This window comes from Haemorhous mexicanus, chromosome 2 (genome assembly GCF_027477595.1).
Source record: "Haemorhous mexicanus isolate bHaeMex1 chromosome 2, bHaeMex1.pri, whole genome shotgun sequence".
Lineage (NCBI taxonomy): Eukaryota > Metazoa > Chordata > Aves > Passeriformes > Fringillidae > Haemorhous > Haemorhous mexicanus.
The window spans coordinates 81,555,156-81,579,915 of record NC_082342.1 but is presented as its reverse complement, the minus strand read 5'-3'; the positions used below and the strand labels follow the sequence as shown (position 1 = coordinate 81,579,915).

Below are 24,760 nucleotides of genomic sequence, written 5' to 3'. Positions count from 1 at the left end.
TTGATTGACATTCAGGACAATACAATAGTTCACTGAATGGCCTTTAGAGGGAAGCAGATCCAAAGAATCCATGGAGAGATCAAGAGCAAGCTTTTTGCAAAAACAGGCTGCCAGATCTTGTTAAGCAAAACCTGAAGCTGAGACACTTGGCTCAATCTCTATGTCTCTGTGTAGTACTGGGTGAGACTTGAACACCCCTCACATCATTCCAGTCTGAAACCTCTCATACAGTGAAGGACACCAGGGATATTTTGTCTTAATCTGCTCATGTCAGGAGACCTTGCTGCTTTGTTTCCTGGGGACTCTTCCTGTAGCCTTCAAAAGCTACCTTGAAAATAGGAGTTGGGCATGAAGGAGAACCACAGGAGCATCTGGGACAATATGCAAGGGGTACTCAGTAAGTCTGGAAAGAGATACCTTCCTGTCTGATCTTATAAGCTATGAGTTGAAGTAAATATGTGACCTGATGCTTCCTGACTTCTGTCTGCTCTCTTGTGAGGGATCAGACAAAAACGTTGTCTGAGAAATACCCACATATGGGCGCAGAGCCAAAGTCTCAGAGGGTGATTTCTAAACACTACATATTTGAAGGGCTGTGGTATGTGTGACCTTGTAATTCCACCTGTTTGAAGCATTTTTTTTACACAAAAACATGCTTTAAAGGCAGAAAAGTATTTTAAAGATCTTTGCAGATCAGAAATTACAGTTAATTCTCAATGGGTAAAGTTCTCTGCCCTTGCCATGTTCTCTTTATATCTTGGGGGCATGCTGATGGGGCAAGGAATTACTCAGTGGGCAACTTGCCAAGGCAGCTGGCCTCTGTGCTGCCCTTCTGGCTGTTGTTTTATGAGGACAAGGCAGATGTGCTATATATAGCCTGGAATGAGATAATGAGTCTGAAGCAGCCTGAAAGAAGTTAATGGAATTTTCAGTACGTGCATACTTCTCTATACAGAAGGTCCAAGCAAAAAGCTCAGGCATTGGACCTTGGTTTTCAGTTGTAAAACTTCATGGCTCAGTTTGAGACCTCAGTTTGCTCTCCACAGCATATATCTGCTCTGGAGCGTGCAATGAGTCTGCTCTGAGCAATCCTGATCACCAGCCTGCCCTGCTCTGTTTTGTTCCACAGATGGAGCCTTCATAGAATTGTGGAGGATTTTGAAATGGCAGAAGCCTAGAGAAAGACAAACAGGGCCAAACTTTTAAAAATACCCCCCAAAGAGTAAGCATCAATAATTGGACTTTGTTTCAACAGGTAGGGAAATTAACTGCTTAATTAACTGTACTTTTCAAACAATGAAGAGACATGTAACAGAATAGATTAGCTATATCAATTCAATCTAATTTCTTTCCTAAAAGATTAGGCAGAAAGGTGTACTTTAATGTTGTATCTTAATGTTGTATAACTTGAATTTTCACACTCAATACAAACAATATGAGGTTTGCTGAGAACATTCTAAGGCAGGATGCCAAATACTCACTGAATCACCAATACCTTCCTGGCCATGATGCCCTCAGAGGGGTCTGCAGGGATCTGTGCTGAAACTGCTGCTTTTCATCCTTCCTCAGCACAGCAAGCAAATGGGAACCCTGTTACTGCTGGCAGAGTTACTGCACATGCTATTGAAACAATGTGCACGTAAATTAAACTATTCCCAATTCTGTCACATTATTTGTGAGAGGATTTTTAGAGTTGTACCTAGCTCCCTGGCAGCCCCTGCATGCCCCTTCTGAGAGCAGGATGGGTCCCAGTGCTCCAAGGAAGGCTCCTCTGGAGTTCCCAGGCATATAAAAGAAGGTTCATCCCCCTTTTAAACGAGATGTTTACTCCAAACTTACATCAACAGGTTAATTCTATCAGGTTTGGTGCATAGCTTTTCACTGATATTGCTGAGGGAAACTCTAAGCAGATTAATGAGTTCTGGGTGTAAGTTTAAACTTTAATCACATACATTCTTAGTATCCAAGGGTTGTGCAAGACAGCGTTACAAATGAAACATGTAAAGACACCTTCATAATGTTTTACATGTTGTGGAAACCTTACCAGGTCTGTATAATCTTATGTGTCTTAGTCATAATTGAATATTAGGATCTTAGAATATCCTAATAATATGATTTTAGGCTTTTACCAGTGAACTTTTGAATCTCTAGAAATAGGAATAAATCCATAGGAAAAAAAACCCCACAGATAAACAACAAGGTTCTTAGGCTTTTCAAGGACAAAAAGGATTATCTACTGTAAAACCTCTCCTCTTTCCAAATAAAGTCCAATTGGTCATGCCAGCAAAAACAGCAAGGAGAATAGAAGAAAGAAGAAACACCTGTGCCTGAGTAAAGCAACACTTCCCTCTCCTTTTTCCTTGTAGGTGATAAAAGTTTTATTTTCTATATGAACAGTAATTTGTGGATCCCCAAATCAAATTTTCAGGAATGTTTACCCTAGAGGACCACATCAAACTTATTAATCCTGCCAGCAGGCCAAATCCGATGTATTTACATAAAGTTCTTCCCCTAATAGTTGTTTCTTGGACCCTAGTTTCTGCTGCAACTGGCTAAATAAGAGCTTTTGGCATATACATGTAATGGATGATGATAAAAGTTGAAGATTGGACTTGATGATCATGGAGTACTTTTCCAACCCAAAGAATTCTATGACTCTATAAATTAATTATCAGTAAAAAGGAAACATACAAACTCAGAGAAATAATCTGCTTCTTCTTAGGTATATCACAGAATCTTGGATAAGTGGCCAACTCATCTCGTTCCTAGTCAAATCATTAGGACCAGACTCGTGTCTACATCGAAACATGCTTTCCAAAAGAGAACAGTGTGACATGCATGAACAGTACCAAAAGGGAAAATCCATATTGGTTTGTGGTATGGAGGTCTTGAAATATGCAATTAAAAGCACATTTTTGATGAGGACAACTATCTTTATTACTTCCTCAGTTGTATCAACTGACAACCTCCTGAATTATTTTGGAAAGGACAGCATGAGGAGTCTCCTCCTCTGAGACTTTTTGCCTTTGTGATAGTTACTGAGAATCTGTATGATCAAGACAGTTTTTATACAGTTACAAAAATATTCCCTACACAAATTCTTCTCAGCCTTGGATTTGTTGTTTGCCTAAAGTGTAAAGACGTCTTTCTCCTAGAAAATCTCTGTTGCCTAATGTCCTCGCCCCAAGAAACTCCCAGTAAAGAATTTCTTCTTTAGACCTGTCTAAATCTGCCCTCCATCAGCCTAAAGCCATTCCTCTTCTTACTACCACTACGTGCTCTTGTGAGAAGTCCCTCTCCAGCTTTCCTGTAGGCCTCCTTTAGGTACTGGAAAGCTCCTGTAAGGCCTCCCTGGAGCCTTCCCTTCTACAGGCTGAACAACCCCAACTGTTTCATCCAGTCTTCATCGGAGAGGTGTTTCAGCCTTCTGATCAACTTAGTGGCCCTGCTCTGGACTCATTCCAGTAGGTCCACAAGTCCCATGGGCACTGGAGAGAAGTGGGTTCACCAAGCCCCCATATTCTGCTGTCAGATGTGGTTTCCTATTCTGTGGTCCAGCTGTGACAAAGGGTTCTGGCTTCTGCCTCATCTCTGAGTGAGTCTGACTGGACATTTTTCATCCTTTTCTTCAAGATGACAAAGAGCTATAAGCTATAAAGCATTTCAAGTGGAGAGGAGGGGCGCTGTACCTTCTTGATTTTGACAGAAGTTATTCCAAGCTAAGAAATGCAACAGTGGCTGGTGGAGTAACTCCCAGTGCCCTGGAGGAACAAACTCACCAAGAGCCTGCAAACCCCACTAATATGAAAGAATTTTTTTTTTTTTTTTTTTTTTTGGTGAAGTAGGGTTATCAAACAAGCTTGGCTGTCTTCTTCTACCTCCTCCTCCATTTTGCCATAAACCTACATACTTCTTTTGAAGTTTGCTCCCTAGATTATAAATACTGTGGGACAGAGCTGCTTTGTGCTTTGTGTTTGCACAGTGGCAATTACAGATTAGAAGCCAATAACAGGCAATCAGCTCTTGTTCAGGTTTCACTGGTTCCTGGTAAGCGCAAATACAGCACAATGCCTCTGGTTGGTTCCTTTGTGGAGCATTGCATCAAAGAGATGTATTGCCCCAAATATGTGAATATTGATGACAGCTGAGCAGTGAAAATATCTCAGGAAGCAGAATCAGATTCACAAATGTCTTAAGCACCCTACAGAGCTATACTTTCCTTCCAGTCCTTGTCAGTTCTATAATCTCTGTGGTTTATATTAAAAATGAAAGTAGCACAGATTTTCCAATGCAAATACAGCTTTATCCTTCAAGAGAAAGAATGTAACTTTATTGCTGGAATTAAAACCTAGATATGAAATTCAATAGTAGATGAACTACTGTAAAAAAGAAGCCAAAGTTAAGAACTACTATTGGTCACATTGCCAGATCTCAGTGCAGATATCTGAAGCCCATGAGAATTGAATCCTCTATATAACAAGGCCACTTAATCTGCTTACTTATCTGACATTAAGCACCCAAAGTGTAGGATTTTAGGCTGAAATAGCAGCTATTGGGAAACAAACACTAAGTAGATAAGAAAAGCTTTCTCACAACATTTTTAACTTCCTCAATCCAATTAAAAGCAGCGCTTCTCCTCTCCCACAAGCTGCTGCCCATCTGCACTGCTTGTTTTTCACATGCCCTGCTTCTTCCCTTCCAGGACTTGTGTCCTTTGCCAGACTAACAGGCATTCAGAGGAGTGGTGTAAGGTAGTAGAAGTAGCTTTTAAAAATATTTCATATTACAATAATGATTAATAGATGAGCTAATCACAAGGATAAGTGGACTAATAAGAACATCACTGTTATTAGCTTGTATTTTAGGACAAGAAAAATTTAAAACAGTTCAGACTGTGTATTTTAGACTAGTAAGGTAGATTACTTAAGGCAGCATGTTTGGGATAAAGCACTTGTATTACCTTATCCCAACTGATGTTGCCATATGTTGCACATCCCCCAAATTTTGTTCTTGTACCAGTAGAATGTAATTTCCTTAAACTTTTTCTGACATTTTCTTTTTAAAGTATTTGACAATCTGTTTCTAAAAGGAGGAAGTTCTGTTGGCCTCATGAAGTCTGAGTCTGATGTAATTCCATCAAAATCTGTGGAGTTTCCCTGGCATTGAAACTGCAGTAATTTAGGAATCACTCAGGCTTTGCATTTCTTGGATTTTGCCAGTAGGAACTTGGAACTAGCAACTCAAAAATTACTTTTAATTGCATCCGGAGATCCCCATTTACTTTCAAAGATACAATCTTCATCGTCACACACTCTGGATCAGCATACTTGCCTTCATGTTTAGAAGCTTAATTATGCATCAATTACATGGGGGAATTTGAAATAAGATTTGCTGTTCCTTTTGTTTTGTGGATTTGACTAAAACATTCTGTTTATTTTGGTGTCACTCTCATAGCTGGCATGACTGATTTATCTGATGACTAATTTATTTGACTCCAGCCAGACATACTGCCAACATTTCAACAAAAGGCTCCTTTGGAAAGAGTTTATAGAGTTTCAGTTCACTCTAACTATTAAGCACTTTCTGAAAATTTCCATTGATTCCTAAGAGCTGCCTGGTAATGACATAGCCTTCAAAACTGAGCTTAATCAGCCCTTCCTCTTGATTAGCCTTTTTGCCCACTGTAATTACTTCTCCACCAGTCTGGGATTTGTGGAGGACCTTTTAAAAAGTGAAGCATCTTTAACAAGGGAAGCAAGGGACAACTTGAATTTGTGCACACACAGGAGCACAAGGAGTATGTTTTATGCAAAAGCTTGCTCAAAGGAACACATGGCAGGCTGTTTTTGAAATAGCTGGCACTACCTCTTCCTTGAGTGAGATGCAGGCTCTCAGCAAGTGGTGACAATTTAAAGGCTGCAGTGCTTTGTCCCTGCAGCAGCTTTTGGTGAAAGTGTTGCTCCCTTCAGGCAAAGACTAAGAGAGAGGAGATATGTGAAATATGGGAAAATTATCTGCAGAAGAACAGAAGGAAATTGCTTTCCATGTGCTCTCATGTTTGGATCGAAAGTTCTAGGAAGGAATTACATCCAGCTGATCTGAGGTATGGGGATCTACGTGTAGGTATCTTCTGAGTCAGGATAGGATTGAGTTGAATCCTGCCTAGTATGCCCATACCTTCACTAATCATCCATCTGCTTTACTGTCAATTGGCACATCTAGAGTGCTCCTCTGGCCTGCTGTAGGCGTGTTCCAGGGATGAGACAGAAGCTGTCCCAGAAGGTTCCCTTTTCCTGTTGCCTCTAAAGTGATCACAGGGTGATTAGCTAGCTCACAACATTTTACAGCACTGATGTCTAAAGTGGTCTGGGATAAATCCTAAACCTCTGCTTAAGATCCAGTGCTGTAATTTCAGCACCTCATCTACATCCAGCTTCAGGTGCCTGATGAACCAGGATAACATCTCCCAGGCAGGAAAAAAAGAGACGTGTAGGACCCACACCATCCAAGATTCTTATATGTGATAGAAGAAGGATAATATATAGCTTGGGTACTTCAAGGAGTTTGGCCTATATTGGCTTTCCCTGCCCCCTGGGCCCCCCTTCTGTTTTGGACTCTTTCAGATATGCTAGGAGAATAGAATAATGTTTGGCAGTAAAAATAGCATGGAGAAGTGAAATAGGATGAATGTGAGTTTGCTGCCTTTGTTTAGGGCAGTTGATGTCTCAGCACCCTCTAGGCCAAACCATGGGCATCAAATGTGTTGCACAGAGCTCAGTGCTCTGTAATCACAGAGCAAAACACCCATCTCCAAATTCAGAAAAAAAGTAGGAAATACTTCTAAAAAAAATGCAAGAGGATTTAATACCAACTGGCCTTTGCAGATCAAAAGTTCACTGAAAGATCTTTGTAGGCCAAAGGCTACTGACAAGTGAACACTACCTGCTGTATGAACTGTATTTTCTGAAATATGGCTTTCCACCTTAACCGGCTGCAAGGAGGAGTCGCACAGAGAGAAGAGGTGAAGACATCAAGAGGCACATTTCACTTCTGGCGGCTAGAATTGAACGTAGGGTATAAGGCTGAGCTGATTGAGGTATCTTAGATATCATAGATATCACAGATATTGGAGGTAATCAGAGAGTGAAACAACTGCAGAGTAACAAATGTAAGCTAAGGGTTAGAGGCAGGCTGTCCATAAAAAAGGTCAGTTGGCTTTAAGACAGAATGACAAAACTGCTAATTTTTAATTCTTTGTAGTTAATCCACTCTCACCATTTCCTGTGGTATTACCACTGGACATGGGGAACTGATTATACTCTTCCTGTTTTCAGCCACTTACTACATACTTGAAGACTATCTCTGTGCCTACAGCTAGTCTACTCTTAGACTAAACAGTCTCAACTCCCCCAGTCTTTCCATACAGAGCATGTTTCATAAACTTGAGGGATTCTAGTTGCTATTATATGTGTGCCCTTTCCAAGTCTTCTGCATTCTGCTTCAAGTGTAGTACCCAAAGCGGACACACAACAGCAGCAGAGGCTTTGTTTGGGCCAAACAGAAGCCATCTCACATCTTGCAGACAAATGAATTTTAAAAAGGCTCGCTGTTTGTTTTTTCTTTTGCAAAACAGTACAATCTATATGCATTAACTGATTTCAACTGAGAGGATCCTGGATATTGGATTGATCCCTGCTAGTCCATCTACACAGCCCCCACCGCCGACCAGAAGCTTGAGGGAATTCTTGTTCTGCTGAGTTTCCAGTAAGTTATTTAGAAAGGAGAAGGTAGATGTTTTGAGGCAAAGGAGAGGATAGATTATAAAAATTTAAGATTACCTAAGCAACTACCAGGTCAGACATAGCACTGACCTAATTTATGGTCCTGTCTCTGCTAGCAGCATGAAGGAGACAGTAAGGCTGCAGGGATGTTGAGAGAAAAGGAAAACAAAAAGAAACAAATCCATTTCAAAAATATTGCTGTTGGTAGAATTGAATGAAAGCAGATGAAACCCAGTGAACTTCAGACCCTGAAGTAATGTTCTTTCTTTCACTTAGTGAGAAAAGTGAGCAAGCCAGTGAAAAAAATCTCTGGCTTTAAATCCACTTTGAATGACTCATGCATAATAGAAATAAATCTTGTTTGGGAGCAGAATTTTCCTCATCATTCCTTTTTCATTTAAAGATCTTCTCAGGAGTCTCGTAGATCTCAAATACATTTCTTTGCTTCCTAGTTCCTGTCCCTTGTTCAGCAGTGCTTTCCCTTCAGTATTAAGGACTATAACCATGCTCTGTGAGTGTGTATGAGCCAGGGGATGTAACACGGATTTCTGTTGCTAGATGCAGATTTATGATATTATTCAAAACTGTAAAGAACAGGCAGCTGAAAGCATTCAGAGTCCTTAGATAAGAACTCTCGCTCATTCTGTTGCTTAAAATGCTAGAAATTTTGGAAATCATCAAATTTCTCCCAGTTGAGCAGGTAGATTTTGCTGAAATTGAGAACTTGGGTCCAGTCCCCCTTGTACTAAAAGTGGTGGCCAAATTGTCACCATTAGGTCAAGGCAGAGCCTGGCATCTTGCAAGCTCACTTTCTGCTTTCCTAATGATCTGATGTGTTTTGGATGGCTGTATTTTTCCAGGAGTTCTCTTCCTGCCCCATGACCCAGTTGTTGTACACCAGACTCATTTGCCCTGACTGCAGGTGTTTTATCTCCTTGCAAACTGTTCCCAGGAGAAAGCCATTCTCCCAGACTCTCCTTTCACCTGGTTGTATCTGAGTCTTGCACACATAGACCTTGCTGATAAGTGAAAATCTTATCAGCTGGCCCTGACAACCTGAGGTGTCCTAGGCTGCCTTGGGCTTGCCCTCAGGACTCTGCAGTAACCAGAGCAATCATCACACTGCAGCACAAGGAGTGAGTGACCTTAGGAAGCACTCAAGCATTTGCATATTATTGCATACATAAAAATAATAATAAATGTTGGTGGGATGTGGAGTGGTGTGGAGCCTTATCAACAGGCTCCACAAAAGCTCCTTCATTTGTTTATAAGGAACTGCAGACCAGAGATGCCTGAATTTGCAGACAGGAAGGGTGAGGGGGGAAAACACCTCCACTTGTTTTCTCCTTTGAACAACAACATTTCTCTTAACCTTAACCAAAGAAGGCAGTGAAGCCACTTGGCACACAGACATCAGTGAAGTACCTTGGCTGGAAATGTTGGCTTGTCTCTGTTAACACACAGAGTGTTCTGCTCCGTGCGTGCCTAGGGCAGAGAGGGGAAGGACTCCTCACACTGCAGCCCTCTGCACCCCTCAGACACAAGTTTGGGGAACAGTTTTCCTGCAGACACACACTGCTGGCTTCAGCTGCTATCTCTCCTCCTGCCTCCCTCCCCTCCAGAGGGGCCACCACCAGCAGCCAGGGCAGGGGAGCTTTACTGCTCTGAAGGATTAGCTGAGCCATGGGCTGGGGGTGCTGCACCCTCAGTGAAACCCAGGCCAAAGTATGGCTATGGCAGTGCAGGATGTCCTGGCCCTGGAGGGAATCAGAGCCTTGAGGCACAAGAGGCACTGACACTCAAAAATGCTGCATTTCTGCAAAGAACTGTTTCTAGGGACAGCATTAAGTAAGCACAATATTGGAGGTTTTGTAACAGTCACTGAGTAAAACAAAATTATATGTAGCTTGAGGATGTTGAAAGGTGGTGTAGATTAAAGTTGTCCATTGCATTAATTTTGCTGGAATATAGTTTATCATCTGCTTTGTTAGGTGGAACATTTCCATTAAAAATACAATATGGAAAAGCCAGATGCCATTAATGGTTAGTCAGTTAGTTAGTTAGTTAGTTAGTTAATTAAATTACCTCTTTTCCCCACTTTGTGAGATAACTTTTTCTGTTATTACCAAAAGGTGGCTGACTCATGGCCCAGTATGTGCTGTGATGTTTGCTGAGATGAGACACCAGCCTGGGGCAGCAGCTTGGGCACGTGGTGAGCTTGCAATGGAGAAGTTGTTTATATATCCCAAGAGTCCTGTTCTCCTCGTGGCCCAAGAAATAGCACACAGAGATATGGACAAGAAGTCACTTCCACTGTTTCTTACTGGCTGCAGTTTGGTTTCTGCTTTTGCTGCTTACAGGATGAAATATCAATGGAAAGGCTTTTATGTGACAGTCTGTGTTATTGTTTAGAAATTCATTTGTGAAGAAGGAAAAGGCAGTCTCCAAAAAAACATAAGATTTTGGCAGATTTCCATCTACAGAGGAAATTTAGAACTTCAGAGCTCTAGTTTCCTTTGGAAATATGATTCAGTGAGTGTTGCCCTGAATATGAGTCCTAGACACACCTTTGTTTCTGACTGGTATCTGCAGAAGAGTAGCCTCACGTTTCAGCTGGACACAAAAGTAATAGCAACTATAAAAATTGTTAAGAGTGCACCTGGTAGAAAACCAGTATATATTATTCTGAAAGCACTGGAATGAGAAACTTCAACTATTTAGTTTTGCTTCTCATTTTGACTGTCAGGTTATGCAATTGTACTCTTTCAAACACCAGTAGAGTCTGTATGATTAACTTCTGGTGGGGGCTAGAAGTAAAAATTTGGAGTCTAACCTAAAATAATCTTATAAAATAATATTAATAACACATCCAGTTGGTGGTGTAAAGTTTTAAAATCTACATGGAAGCCTTGGTTATGGAAAACTGTTCAATAGTACAAGATATCTTAGCTCAGGATGTGCAGTTTAAAAATTCTGCCTTTACACAGATTAATCCTCAGGAGGTGTTTTACAAGAGCTTGGTTAATTACTTCCAGATTAACACACATTTTCTTTAGAAAAGTTAACAGCAAAAAAGAAGCATAACTTGAATGTTCAAATAAATGTGTCAGCAGACTTGGGCATGGTCCTCAGAAGGGTTTGGTACCTCTACTTTTTTAACTGCTTCAAGTAATTGTTTAGAAAAGTAAGTGGCAAATGTCTGGGTGACCAGCACAAGCTATTTAAGGGGAGTTATGAATGAAATGTTCTCAGGGGACTTTGCATGTGCCTGAATTTCAGCATGTGCTTTGCCAAATTGAAAATATAAATGTTTTCCATTCAGCAACTGAGAAGTGCCAGAGAATGTCCTACATTAAAGCACAGAAGTCTGAGGTGATATGCCCTCTCCTGTTTTAGGAAATGTATCCCTGAAGAGGAAAGTCATACAGGAGACCCAGGCTTCAATGTCATCCATGAAGAGAAGATTGGGTGGTGTCCTAGGTTGACTATATGATGCTTTTATCCCCAATCGTCTTGTTCTGTTCATGCTGAATAATAAGTTTTGCACCTTTAAGACTTGTTCTGAGAGTGAAAGGAGGAGAGAAGAAGCGCGCAGTTTGTTTTCAGACATTGCACTCACTCCTACACATTCCTGCTCCTGGACTGTGTTGTCTGAGATGGACAGACAGCGGGACAGAGCTCTCCTTTGCTTTTAGTTAGTTTAGCTAGCTGAGGCAAAGAAGTTCCCTGGACTGTGGGGGTATTTTTTCCTTTTCTTTGGACCTGTTTAAGCTTGCTCTGGACTGACCACCCAGCAGAGCATCGGCAGCTCGCACTTGTGACCCACCGGGTCGGGCCTGGGCTGCAGCATTTCCAGCTCCAGAGGGACTGATCAGAGACTGAGTGAGCTGAGCTGCAACCCATGAGAAGGACTTTCTGAGTTTGTCATCTCTTTTGGAGCAGCAAGAGGTTTTATTGTTTAATGCTGTTTAGGTTTTATTGTTTAATAAACAGTGTTTTTGCACTTTTCTCCACGGAGGTATTTTCTCCTGAACGGGTTGGGGGAGGGGCCAATTGAATCTGCTTTCCTAGAGGAGCCCTCTGGGGGTTCTCTCCCAAATTTGCCCTGAACCAGGACAAATACATTTAGTGGCGCCCAGCGTGTGGCTCGAGAAAGTGGAAAAAACCTTTATTGATTGCATGTTGGTTGTGCTTGCTCAGTGGGTTAAAGCAGTCAGTAGCCATGTCGCTCGAATTCGTAATGTCTCTTGGGGAGGAGGCCTTCATGTGGTTCTGGTCTCTAGACATTTTTTGTGGTTTCAATACCTTTCTGGTCACTAGGATCATTGTCCCTAACATGTGATTTTTACAGTAGGGGGCACAGATTGGAATAGCTATTGTGCTGAGCTTGGTGATAATGATTTATAAAGTGTTTACAAAGATACAGAGTCTGTTTACGATATGTATGTTTCATGGTTTCTTCCTCCTACCCTGCATCCCAGTTCCAGTAGTATGTTTGGCGAATTTATTAGCAATTGCACCCAGTTAGTTAGAGAAGGAGCAGGGAATGAGGCTTTCCAGCCTTTCCTTTCCTTCTTCTCCTCTGAATCTGTTATGTCACTTTTTGAGAATGTTCAGTTTCCCCTGAATGTCAAAGAGACCATCCTTCTGGTATTCAATCCGGTAAGCTTCCTCTATATGGTCTGCAGCTTCTCTAGAATGAGGGCTGAGATGTCCAGAGGAGCTGATGAGACCCCTGACCCAGAAGTAGACCCAGGTGTGGAAAATCCTGAGTGGTGTGGAGAATGGGAAAATATGGGCCAAACCCTGAAGGAATTTTCTGATCCTGTAGACTGGGATTTTCCATGTGAACAAATTCAGAACCCAGCTGAGGTGGGGAAATACCTGAAAGAGAAGTGCCATGGTGACTCTAAGGAAAAAAGTCTCATTGCAATAAGCTGGGCCTTGGCATATGCTTATAGCACCCTGCTAAATACTGTAGAGCAGCAGACAGAGGCAGGCAGGCAGGGAGATAAAGCAGCAGCTACCCCAGTCACTCAGGCTGCAGCCAACACCCCAGCTACTCAGGCTGGAGCTGAAGCAGACAGTAAGCCTAAGCCACTGGCAGTTGTTGCAGGAAAGAAGTACACGAGCAAAACCAATCGGCCAGTGACTGACGATGATGATCCAGGGGAAGGACCCTCAACACCAGTTACTGATACAAAAGCCAAAGTTAAAGCAACTGACACAGCATCAGAAGCCACTATTGAGTCCTTTTCCCTGAAGGACCTTCGTGGCCTAAGGAAGGATTACACCCAGCGACCTGATGAATCCATAATTAGTTGGTTAGTCCGTCTCTGGGATGCTGCAGGCGAGGCTACAGTTCTGAATGGCACTGAAGCCAGGCATTTGGGATCCCTGTCACATGATCCTGTCATCGACCAAGGAATGATGAGGGGGGCTAATCCTCACAGCCTCTGGGCACGGGTTCTGGGAAGTGCAGCACAAAGATACCTGTGTGCAGATGATCTCTATATGTAGCAAACTCAGTGGAAAGACATCGCTACCAGGGTAGGGAGGCTACCTGTGAAGGTCTGCCATGTAGATGCCCATATCCCCAGGAGTAGAGCCAACGAAGAGCACCAAAACAATGAGCAGGTCGACCAGGCTGCAAAGATAGAGGTGTCAAAGATAGACCTAGATTGGGAACACAAGGGAGAGTTATTCCTAGCTCGATGGGCCCATGATGCCTCTGGCCATCAGGGCAGGGATGCCACCTATAAGTGGGCACGAGACCAAGGGGTGGATCTAACCATGGACAGTATTTCTCAGGTTATCCATGACTGTGAAACGTGTGCTGCCATCAAGCAAGCCAAGCGAGTGAAGCCCCTGTGGTATGGTGGGCGGTGGTCCAAGTACAGGTATGGGGAGGCCTGGCAGATCGACTACATCACACTGCCCCAAACACGCCAAGGCAAGCGCTATGTTCTCACCATGGCGGAAGCCACCACAGGATGGTTGGAAACCTACTCTGTACCTTATGCTACTGCCCGTATCACCATCCTGGGCCTGGAAAAGCAGGTCCTTTGGAAGCATGGTACCCCTGAGAGGATTGAGTCAGACAATGACATGCATTTCAAGAACAGCCTTATCAACACCTGGGCTAGGGAACATGGCATTGAGTGGGTGTACCATATCCCTTACCATGCACCAGCTGCAGGCAAAGTGGAGAGGTACAATGGACTGTTAAAAACCACCTTGAAAGCATTAGGTGGAAGATCTTTCAAAAACTGGGAGCAGCATCTGGCAAAAGCCACCTGGCTAGTTAACACCCGAGGCTCTACTAACCGAGTGGGCCCTGCCCGGTCTGAGCCTTTGCATAGAGTAAATGGAGACAAAGTCCCAGTGGTACGTGTCAGATGTTTGTTAGGGAAGACAGTTTGGATCAATTCTGCCTCGAGTACAGACAAACCCATCCGTGGGGTTGTCTTTGCTCAGGGACCAGGTTGCACATGGTGGATAATGCAAAAAGATGGAAGAACACGATATGTACCTCAGGGAGATCTGATTGTTGGGTGAGAACTATGTGTAAATATCACTATTTGCTGAATGTTACTACCACTGTCTGTGTATAGCTGTATATTGGGTGTATAACGTACGTGTTTGTAGAGTTAGAATATATATTAATTTTAATAGTAAACTGATGACATGGGGATGAGGGGTAGAATGTCCTAGGTTGACTATATGATGCTTTTATCCCCAATCGTCTTGTTCTGTTCATGCTGAATAATAAGTTTTGCACCTTTACGACTTGTTCTGAGTGAAAGGAGGAGAGAAGAAGCGTGCAGTTTGTTTTCAGACACCACACTCACTCCTACACATTCCTGCTCCTGGACTGTGTTGTCTGAGATGGACAGACAGCGGGACAGAGCTCTTCTTTTGTTTTAGTTAGTTTTAGCTGAGGCAAAGAAGTTCCCTGGACTGTGGGGCTTTTTTCCCTTTTCTTTGGACCTGTTTAAGCTTGCTCTGGACTGAACACCCAGCAGAGCATCGGCAGCTCACACCTGTGGCCATTGGGCTGGGCCTGGGCTGCAGCATTTCCAGCTCCAGAGGGACTGATCAGAGACTGAGTGAGCTGAGCTGCAACCCATGAGAAGGACTTTCTGAGTTTGTCATCTCTTTTGGAGCAGCAAGAGGTTTTATTGTTTAATGTTGTTTAGGTTTTATTGTTTAATAAACAGGTTTTTTCCACTTTTCTCCACTGAGGTATTTTCTCCTGAACGGGTTGGGGGAGGGGCCAATTGAATCTGCTTTCCTAGAGGAGCCCTCTGGGGGTTCTCTCCCAAATTTGCCCTGAACCAGGACAGGTGGATTATGGGAATCCACTGGGTGCAGCAAGAGGTCCCTCAAGTACTGGCACTAGTACTTGAAAAAAGTGGGGTTCTGAAGCCCTGAGTTGCCCCTGACAACAACTCAACTCCAAGCATTTGATTTAATTTGAGTCAATGAAAAACCAAAGGGAATACATTGACCAGCTTCTAAACCAGCAGAATGTCCCATGGCACCCGCTCCAGGGAAAGCTCATAAGGATAACTGGACACTGTAGGACTTGATGCATGTGGGATACGGAGAGGAATCCCATGTGCATATCTCTAATAAAATGGCTGTGCCCATCTGGTATTTTGCTTTACATTGCAAAACTATGTGTAAGTACTATGAGAGATAGGGTAACACATGCATTAGGAGATTTAATATCCCTACTGACAGTGGAAGAATTTATTTTCTCTACCAATGCCAATGTGACTCTTACTTGCCCAGCCAACTCCATGTAATAACTGTAGGAGAGATTTTTATGTACATATATTTTCCCCCTACATTTCCCCTACATTTTACTCATTCTTAAGGTCTTTGCTTAGGTTCTCTTCTCTCCCTTGCACTACTCCATGATGGAAAAATAAATATTCAAGAGCTTAAATCTCAGCAGTGAGAATTTCAAAATCATCAGCTTTAATGATTTACAAATTCAGCGCTTCAGTCTCCTTCTCTTACCCTCTGCCTATCACAGCTGGTTTTGCCAGGCCTCCTTTTCCCTCCTGCTGCAGGGACTCATGAAAATGAAATGGATTGTATCTCTGAACTTTGAATGAAGCTCTGGTTGTAGCACGACTGCTAAAAAGATAAGAAGAGGTACAGTGGCCTTCGGCTCCTCAACATATGCCAGAGGGAAGCTCCCTTCACCCACCTCAGTGCTCACAAGGCAGACCAAGGTACAAAACCTGTTTGAACAGAGATATTTTAAGCCATTGGCTGCATACCAATTACTGCTGAGTCCTATTCATTTTGCAGTACACTCTCTGCTGCTGTGTAGCAGTAATCAAAGAAAGCTAAAAGCAAAGTAGAGATAACAATCTATCCTGATGTGAGTATTAGAAGATGAAAGAGCTTTGTTATTAATGCCCTAATAACAAGCTTTGCATTCCTGTCCTTGCACCAGCTGCACCACACTAACAAATAGCAGCCCTTTCTACTTTTCGTGTTTCCTCAGTGATTTTCTTCAAATGAAGAAACCACTCTGAGTGGCAAAAATCTCTAAAATGGAGTGAAGAGAAGCAAAAGAAACATTACTCTCGTCTAGATAGCAGATTTATACAAAAGTGAAAAAAACCTCAGCACTGTAACCTCTGTCCTTGTCCAGTGAGAAGACAGAAGGCTCAGAGCACAAAAAGAGGATTGCAGAGATGCTGTCAAATTGCCAGGTGTAAATGAGCTAAAAAGGAGGACTGATCTGCAAAGTCTTGTGTTTTCCTGTAACTCTGAAGATTTTAAAGCAGCGCCAGAATCTGTCTTTTGTAACCTGCCACCACCTTCTCCAAAAGTGGCAGCAGTCTCCAAAGGCTCCATCCTCAGTGTTTTCCATCTGGCCCCATGCAGTCTAGTCCTGCAGTTCTTGCACTCCCTTTCTATATCTTTCTGGCTGCAGATTCCCCAGTAGGCACATCTCTTTCCAGTCTGCCCACAGCTCTGGGCTACTCTGGTTCGTGTAATTGGCCAGAGCCAGACAGCCTGCATAGCAAACAGCAGTAAATAGTGCTCATTGTGGTTTAGATTCATGGATTTTCAGAGCATGTAGATTAAAATCGTGGAATCAAAGAGCTCAAACAGAAGACAATATTTGGCAGCAGGAATCCTTGAAAACCACTTCAAAATCTTTAACCTATATGTCGTCTCTGAGATCCACAAATCTGGGTTTCACAGGGTTGTTCTGCCTCTGGGGGGTTTCCTCTGGAACTTACCATCCCATTGGGAACCCCTGGATTTTGCCGTGTATCTACTGCAAAGCAGTTGCTGGAGCTCCCTGTGGGAAAAATGTCTCGGATACATGGGATACATTAGCCACCTCCTTCAGTTCATATCTGTTCTGCCAGAGGCTACTTCATGAATGGCTCTGCTGCATATGAATCAACTTATTTTCTAACTTGAAACCAGCCTAATAATAAGGCATGGCATGGCTCTGACTAACTGCTACCTAGGCTGAACTGTTTCATTTACTTGATTCATTCATTTTTTGGTGTGGGGGCAATGATATGCAATATAAGAGATTCTAAAAGGATTTGCTGTATAGAGTAATGATGTTTCACGACTTCCAGTGCATTACCAGACTTCTCTAGGAACTAAAAATGTCTCAGGCTATACTGTTTGAGTGGAGAGCAGACTCAGTCATCTAATGTCAGGAGAGAGGCCATAAGCTTGGAAATAGCCTTGCTACAATGCAGATGCAAACTGTGAAAGTGGAGAACCTTTTATTACCAGGACTTGACATTCTATTCCTATGCATATACAAAAGATTCCATGCTGAAATCAGCATTTCAGTCAGTCCAAATGGTGATCCTTCTGCTTGCAGAAAAATGGACAGTACTTTAAGAAATTAAGCCATGGGAATTAACCAATTAATAAAAGTCTGAGAGGAATTCTGTGTATTTCATGGCCATCTTTCCCAAATTTGAGCTTTGATCCTACTGTATATTTCCCTCCATATTGACACAACCCTCCCTTCAGTTTGCACTTTTTCGAGAAGGATTTGCTAGCTACAGGAAAGTTCTTTGGCACAGTTATCCTCTAACATAAATATTGGATCCTGTGTTCTGGTTTTGGCTGTGGTAGACTTACTTTCTTTTCCTAGTAGCTGGTACTGTGCTGTGTTCTGTATTCAGATGAAAATAATGTTGATAATCCCCTGGTGTTCTAGTTGTAGCTAAGTAGTGTTTATCAAGAACTTTTCTGTTTCCCATGCTTTGCCAGTGAGGAAGTGCACAGGAAGTTAGGAGAAAACAGAGATGAACCAAAATAGCCAGAGGGACATTCCATACCACAGACATGTTCAGAATATAAACTGAGGAGGGGCATTGTCTGTGAGGGACTGATTGCTACTTGGAGATGAGCTGGGCATTGGTCAGTGGGTAATGAGCATTTATACTGTCCATCACTTCTTTGTCTTGGGTTTTACTCTTCTTTCTCTTTTTCCTATTGTCATTATTGTTACTGCTATTGTTATTGTTTTGCTATGTTACTATTGTTTGCTATTGTTACTGCTATGTTTTGTTTTATTTCAATTATTAAATTGTTCCTACCTCAGCCTATGGGTATTACCTTTTTCTGATTCTCCTCCCCATCCCACCGAGGGTGTCTGGAGAGTGAGCGACCAGCTGCCTGCTTACCAGCTGGGGTTAATCACGACTCCCCGTGACTCTGACCCTTTGACTACCGGGAGGATCCTCCGGCAGAGTCCCCTGTGGCTGACCATCAGCCAGAGGAAAGCCGTGCCGGTGGATTTCTCCTTTCCTGATGATAGCTAAGCCAATCACCCCGGGCTGACGGCCCGGCGCCTTCCTTTGCGATGCCCCAAAAGAGCACACAGCTGCTGCTTGCCCGGGCTCTGGCACAGTTCAACCTCTCCTCTGCCCGGGGGCAGCCGGGGCGAGGCATGCCGCCTTTCCAGAGAGCCGGGCAGCTGGCTGTCCCCAGCCGGGCGGGCGTCACCACCCCCGGGCACGGCCGGCGCTTCCCCGGGGCCGCTCCTGCAGCACCATGGAGAGAGGAGCGCGCCCGCCTCCCCCGGCCCCGGCGGGACGGCAGCGGGCAGGGCGGGGCAGGGTAGGGAAGGGCACGGCAGGGCAGGGCAGAGCGGGGCAGGGCAGAGCAGAGCAGGCCATGGGGCTCTGCCAGGCAGCAGGGAGCAGAAGTGCAGTCTCTATCCCCGATGCTTACGCAGCCTGACTGCCTGTCAACCCACTCAGGATGGGTGTAAAGCCGTGGTGTTGGCTCCTGGGGGGTTTAGCACTAAGTGCTCTCCTCTGAGGCTGAGGAGAAGCCTGGCCTTGGCTGCCGTATGTATAGCTGACTGGCTTGTCGACTCACACGAAACAAATACATAGTGTGCTTTCCCTGGCAGTAAGTTTCTGTCAGATAAGGGACACTTTCATGTCAGTCCTTTCCTGCTCTAGAGGCTGAATTCTCTGGCAAAATCGCTAGTGTCACCTTGAAGCCCAGCTAGAATTGCCTCCCACACTTTGATGAACCCAAATGGTGTTTGTCTATGCAAGGCTGCTCTGGGTACAGGTGCTGCAATAGCAGATTTCTTGGAACAGCTTCTTTCTGCTGCTTATCTGTATTGCAGTGGCGGTATCATGAAAAGGCAGCCCTGCATTGGTTTGCTGATGTGACCCAGAACAGCTGGGCACTGCCTGCTCCATATTGGCTACCATCAGGATAGCACTATTTGCCCCATCAGGCTCTGCCAAAACAGGCACTGACAAGATGCCAGCAGGAGATCTGAGGCTCAAAAAAGCAAAGGTTTGAGGAAGCAGATTTGTCCTAGTTTCTTGTACACCTCCCTGAACTCATGGTATGGAAAATCAGAACATACAGGAGTCATTAAGCAGTGCCATAAGCAAGGCATGCAAAATACCAAACTAATTGTTTGAAGAAGCCTAGTTGCTGTCCTGACAGACTGAGGAAGTGTCATAGAAAATGGATGTAGACACAGCTCATTTGGTTAGTTACAATTCTTTATGTGAACGAAACAGCTCTGTGTAACATCACCGAAGTCAAAATGCCTAAATAAAGTGTCTAAGCCATGCTCAATAGCTAAAAGATGGTTCTTGTCAAATCTGGGTAATTCTGTCATTGTAAGAATTCAGAATTATATACATGAGAAGAATGACAAAAGAGGTTAACTATTACCTGTGGAGCACTGGGGAGTTAGCAGGAGGCAGGCTGGGTGCAAACTCTGCCATAAAAAGTCAGTATCTTTCTGGACTTCATGACTCCAGAGTTTCGATTCTCCAGCTCATGCTTTGAAGGCTTTTTATGTATCTTGCTGATAAGGAGTGAGTGGTTAATCAAAGGTTACTCTTTTTGAAAAAATGTTGTCTCACCGCTAGTTTTAATTTCTGGCATTTATTGGCTGTGTAAGTTTATGCTTGTGAGTAATGGTCTCTTGGTTTCAGTCATACAATTTCCATGGGCGTATATGATGCTCTCATAATCATAACTAAGTTAACTGAAGAGACAATGTTCCCAGATAATATTTAGCTTGAAGCTTGTGGTATTCGTGTCAGATCTGATGAATGACTTTGTTGCATACTTCTCCCAAAGCAGTTGATTTAATAAAAGATATTTCTTCTTTCCACAAACATTGCCTTAAATGACTGTAGCTACAATGCTATTACTATTCAGGATCTCCCTCTAAGATCTTTCATCTGAATGTTTCAGTCACTGCAGCAGAGCACACTGTGGCTGGGCATGTGAATGCACATGTACATTTGGCAACAGCCCAGGTAACTTTGGATACTGTTAGCCGTGTGGCCCTGCTAACCCAGACTTCCAGAAACATGAACCCCTCAACATCTGTACCTGGGCTGGGTTGCAGAAGCTGAGCTTTCACTGCCTTTCTTCTGCTCCTATCAACACAACTAGTCCTCTAGCTGAAAGTCAGTTCTGGCAAATATCTACATACTGCCTACGACTGCAGGGTAATCCTGCTCAGAGCAAGTCCTCTGGCATTTGTTTGTTTCTTTTTTTTTCTGTAAAAACAGAACACACCCACCCCCCCCCCGCCCTTAAAACTTCATAGACCCCCCTTTAGAAGCCTCCCCTGCAAAATCCTCATAAAATTGCAATTAAACATTTAACAATCAAATGAATCTGCTTTGGAGTAGGAGTGACTTACTTCACTAACATAATACTGTTGCTGCTACTGCTAATACTGCTAATGTTGCTGTTACTGCCAAAACTTTCTGTAGGGTAGACTGAAAATGAAAAGATAGGAATGGAATGAGGAACTTGTGTAATTTGTCTTTGGCTATAGGAAAAATTCCAAATAGGTTCCATAAAAAGACGGACGTGCAGAAGAAAAGTTATATTGCCATCCCTCCGTGGCCTCAGTATGTAAGTTAAAACGATATATTGAAGCTCTGAGGACAGAGAGTTCATTACTTCTTTAATCTGAGCATTTTATCGTTTTACAATCCATGACAGAGTGACAGTACAAAGCCCTTTCCCTGCTGAACTCTTGTTTTTCTTGGATTATCAGCAGTTTATGTTTAGCAGGTTTTCCAAACTGACTACCTCGCTCTTTCCCAGTAGTGTTTGTGCTACATGTAACATTATCCTTTGCTGGTGCACGCACTGGCAAGTTAAAATTAGACTTCCTAAATGTCATTACATCAGCTTGTTACTCTCTTACTTGAACAAGAGTGTGCTACTTTAATTAATGAATTTCTACTCTATATTCCTCTAAAAAACAAACATGCAAAATCTTACTCAGATGCTCAAGTATATATTTAAACAATGCATGAGTAACATACATTTTCTGTTTATTCAAATTTCAATCTGCCAATGATGAAAATAATAGTAACAATATAAAGTGGCAAATAGATTACATCTGATTATTCTGAAAACAGATTTTGTGCTACTAACAATAGCAATAATGGCACTTTCTAGTTACTTTATATTGCTTTAAACAATGCTTGAGAAGAAGAACTGATTTTCTTCCTTTAAATCTTGGCAGAAATAATGCATAAATGTTTATTTACAAAATAAAATATTCACTTTTCAAAAATATATGTGAGATTCTGTGCCTTTTAAATAATTTTTGATGAACAGCATTCTTTAAAAGAAATAAAACCCTTCTTATCCATTCACATTTCTCATGGATGATGTGTGATGATTTGAAACAGGGCATCACGAAATATGTAGAGAAATTATGCCAAGTTTTATCTCAAAATCATCTGCATGTGTAAGAATTGATTTGGATGTCACAGCACATAGTCTGATGTGTCAGGGGCATGAAAGGCAAAAAAAGGTAAGGATCTGGAACATCCCCAAGATTCCATGCTTCCATATATGTGTGAGTCTACGACCCTGTCTACGTAATTTACCGTATGGTAACAACCATGCAATGTTACATTTTCTATGTCACTCACCACTGGCTGCTATTATCTTAACAGAACTGGGCTTCTTTCTGGTCTCATAAAAGCTTTGGGAGACTGCTTCTGTTTAGCCTGAGTTTATTTTCTGTCTCCCTAAAATACTGGTGTCTTAATGCATTTTCTTCTACTCCATCTTGCTTGTGTGCTGTCCACCCCATGGAGAGCAGTCGTTCTGCCAGGGCCCTCATGAGTGCTTACACACAGTTTCACTGAAAACACTATTTGGCCTACTATCACAAGGCTTAACAGCAAACAAAACCAAACCTCTTCCTTAACCGCTTTACACATAGAGAGAAACACAAAACACATTGCATGGTACACTTACAGCTAGCCCCTATCTCTGAAAAAAGCTGTTTCTGGCACAAGTCAAGAAGCCTCCATTCGTTTCTATGCTCTGATAGATGGCTTACAAATCTAGCACTTTCCATTAAAATGGACATTCTGAAACAGCACACCTCTTATCTTTAAAGTTAAAATGTTAGCCCATTATACAAGTAAGTATATACACTAGTACTTAATTCCTAGTATATGAGTATTTGCACAGAATGCACATATTCGTCGGAGTGGTTATTTGCTCTCTGATTTTTTCAGATACTAAAAAGAGCACTGATAACTGTCACAGACCTTGCTATCTTTCCCCCTGTCACCATTCAGCAAGCACAATGCTCATTTTGCCATGGAAATTAGACCTGTAAGACAGTTTGGTCCACCTCTCTGCTAATAGTGGTTCGATACTGACGGTTCACTGCTGGCACTATGTCCAGTATACTTATCACATACTACCAACCACAGAGTAGAGCTTACTGTCTTGGAATACACGTCATTCCTATAAAGTTGTTTCTGATATTCTGCCTACAAAACCGTTTACTTATATTCATCACAATGCCATAAACATAATCACTTGTACAAACCAAAATAATCTCTTACTCCTCAGGCTCACATCTTGCAATACACATGGCTTTGCATAAGTTCCAGTTAAATTATGCTTCCTTACCTTCTACTTTGAAGATGGTAAGGTGAGGTCTGCAGTGAAAAGCCCCCAGTGCGTTGCCAGCACAGTTCATCCAAAGACCCTGGAAGACCCAGGTTGCAGTGATAACAGACGATGCTCTACTAGTGACCTTCCACTCATTTGATGCAGTAGCAGCAATAGCAGCTCCCAGCCCACAGAAACAAAATATGAAAGCTATAATCTGTAATGCCAGCATGTTTCTCTGTAAACCAGGGACTTACTAATGCCACTGTGTGGAGAGAAAAGCAGTTCAGTCACGTGTGTAAGCAAAAAGGCATAACATAAGCAAATTATACTTGAACAAGTTCAGTACCACTTGCTACAGAAAGTTAATGTGGCTGAAAGAAATTTTCATGGTTGAGGGATTTAAGAAAGGCTCTAGGCATTACTAATATTTAGAAAGAAAGTCAAGGTACAGCTTTATAGGAAATAATTACTAGTACTTACTTACTAATTTCTAATTGTAAAAATTAATTGTTTTCATTTTTTTTCCAATAAAGCATTCCAGTTAATGCTTAATTTTTAGTTAATTGGAAACTTACAACCATTCCATCTAGCAAAATAGGTTCAGAGTCCAAACTGTACAGCGGTATTTAACGGATTACCACAACATTTTAGGAGGATCACACAACACTTGAAAAATAACTCATTGAAAGGCTGTGAAATTAATTCAAGCATAACCAGCCACCCTGCAAGCAGCTCTAAAACTGGAGAAGGTAGTGTCTGTGGGTATATTTATGGAATAGCAGATCTAGAACAAGAAGAGAAACAGCAAGTGGTCCTTGAGCAGAGATGCAGCTGCAGCAGTCAGCAGAATGAGCCTCATGCAGCCCCACTGAGACTTTTCACTCGGTCATTGTAGAAAAGGTACTGCTTCTTACACTCTGCATGAAACATGTAGTGCAGGAGCATCTGTCCCACCACTGACTGAGCTCCTGCACCCTCATGCCATGAAGAAACCTCAGAGTATGCAACTGACTTGACAAAATGTCATCTTTGAAGCAGCAGGCACTGACAGCACCACATAGCAACAGCTATTCAATTCCTGAGTATGTAATAATTGCTGGCGTGGGACAAACACACAATTTTGCAGACATGTGAGGCCTTCACTCCTTTAAAATTCCAACTTCCAGCTGTATTTGTACCTTTCCTGGTATTTTTGGCCTCCTCCCTAAAGAAGGAGCAAACTCCTTTTCTCTTTGGTGCTACTGTATGCCATTTGGTGACATGAAATTACCCTGAATATTGGGCATACACCTTCACTTTTGACAGTAACAGTGGTCTATATTTTTCCCTTTGGGTACTTCTAGTGTTGATTTTGTTACTGCTGTGATAAAATCCCACACTGAACATTGGCCTTGGAATTTTTTGTAGACTTTTCACAGCTCATAGAAGGGTTAAACAAGGGTGCTAAAACATCACTAACAGTCCTTGTAAAGAGCAAGAGGAGTTTCACTGGGACTGTCCTGTTGAGCCATCATCTGGTACTCCCACTTTAA

General features: G+C 42.5%; 1 protein-coding gene across 2 annotated transcripts in view; it reads left to right on the top strand.

The window, feature by feature from the left end:
- The window catches only part of LOC132323709 (uncharacterized), a 30,319-nt gene extending 15,301 nt beyond the window's left edge, over nt 1-15,018 (top strand). Inside the window, exons 2-3 of one of the 2 annotated variants that reach the window (XM_059839234.1) lie at nt 7,634-7,764; nt 11,178-15,018. In XM_059839234.1, coding sequence (XP_059695217.1) covers nt 12,222-13,301 — 1,080 coding nt within the window. In that variant the 5' untranslated portion in view covers nt 7,634-7,764; nt 11,178-12,221 and the 3' untranslated portion in view covers nt 13,302-15,018. The remainder of the gene's footprint in view (nt 1-7,633; nt 7,765-11,177) is intronic. The other variant, XM_059839233.1, reaches the window with a different exon arrangement.
- The last annotated feature ends 9,742 nt before the right edge of the window (nt 15,019-24,760 follow it).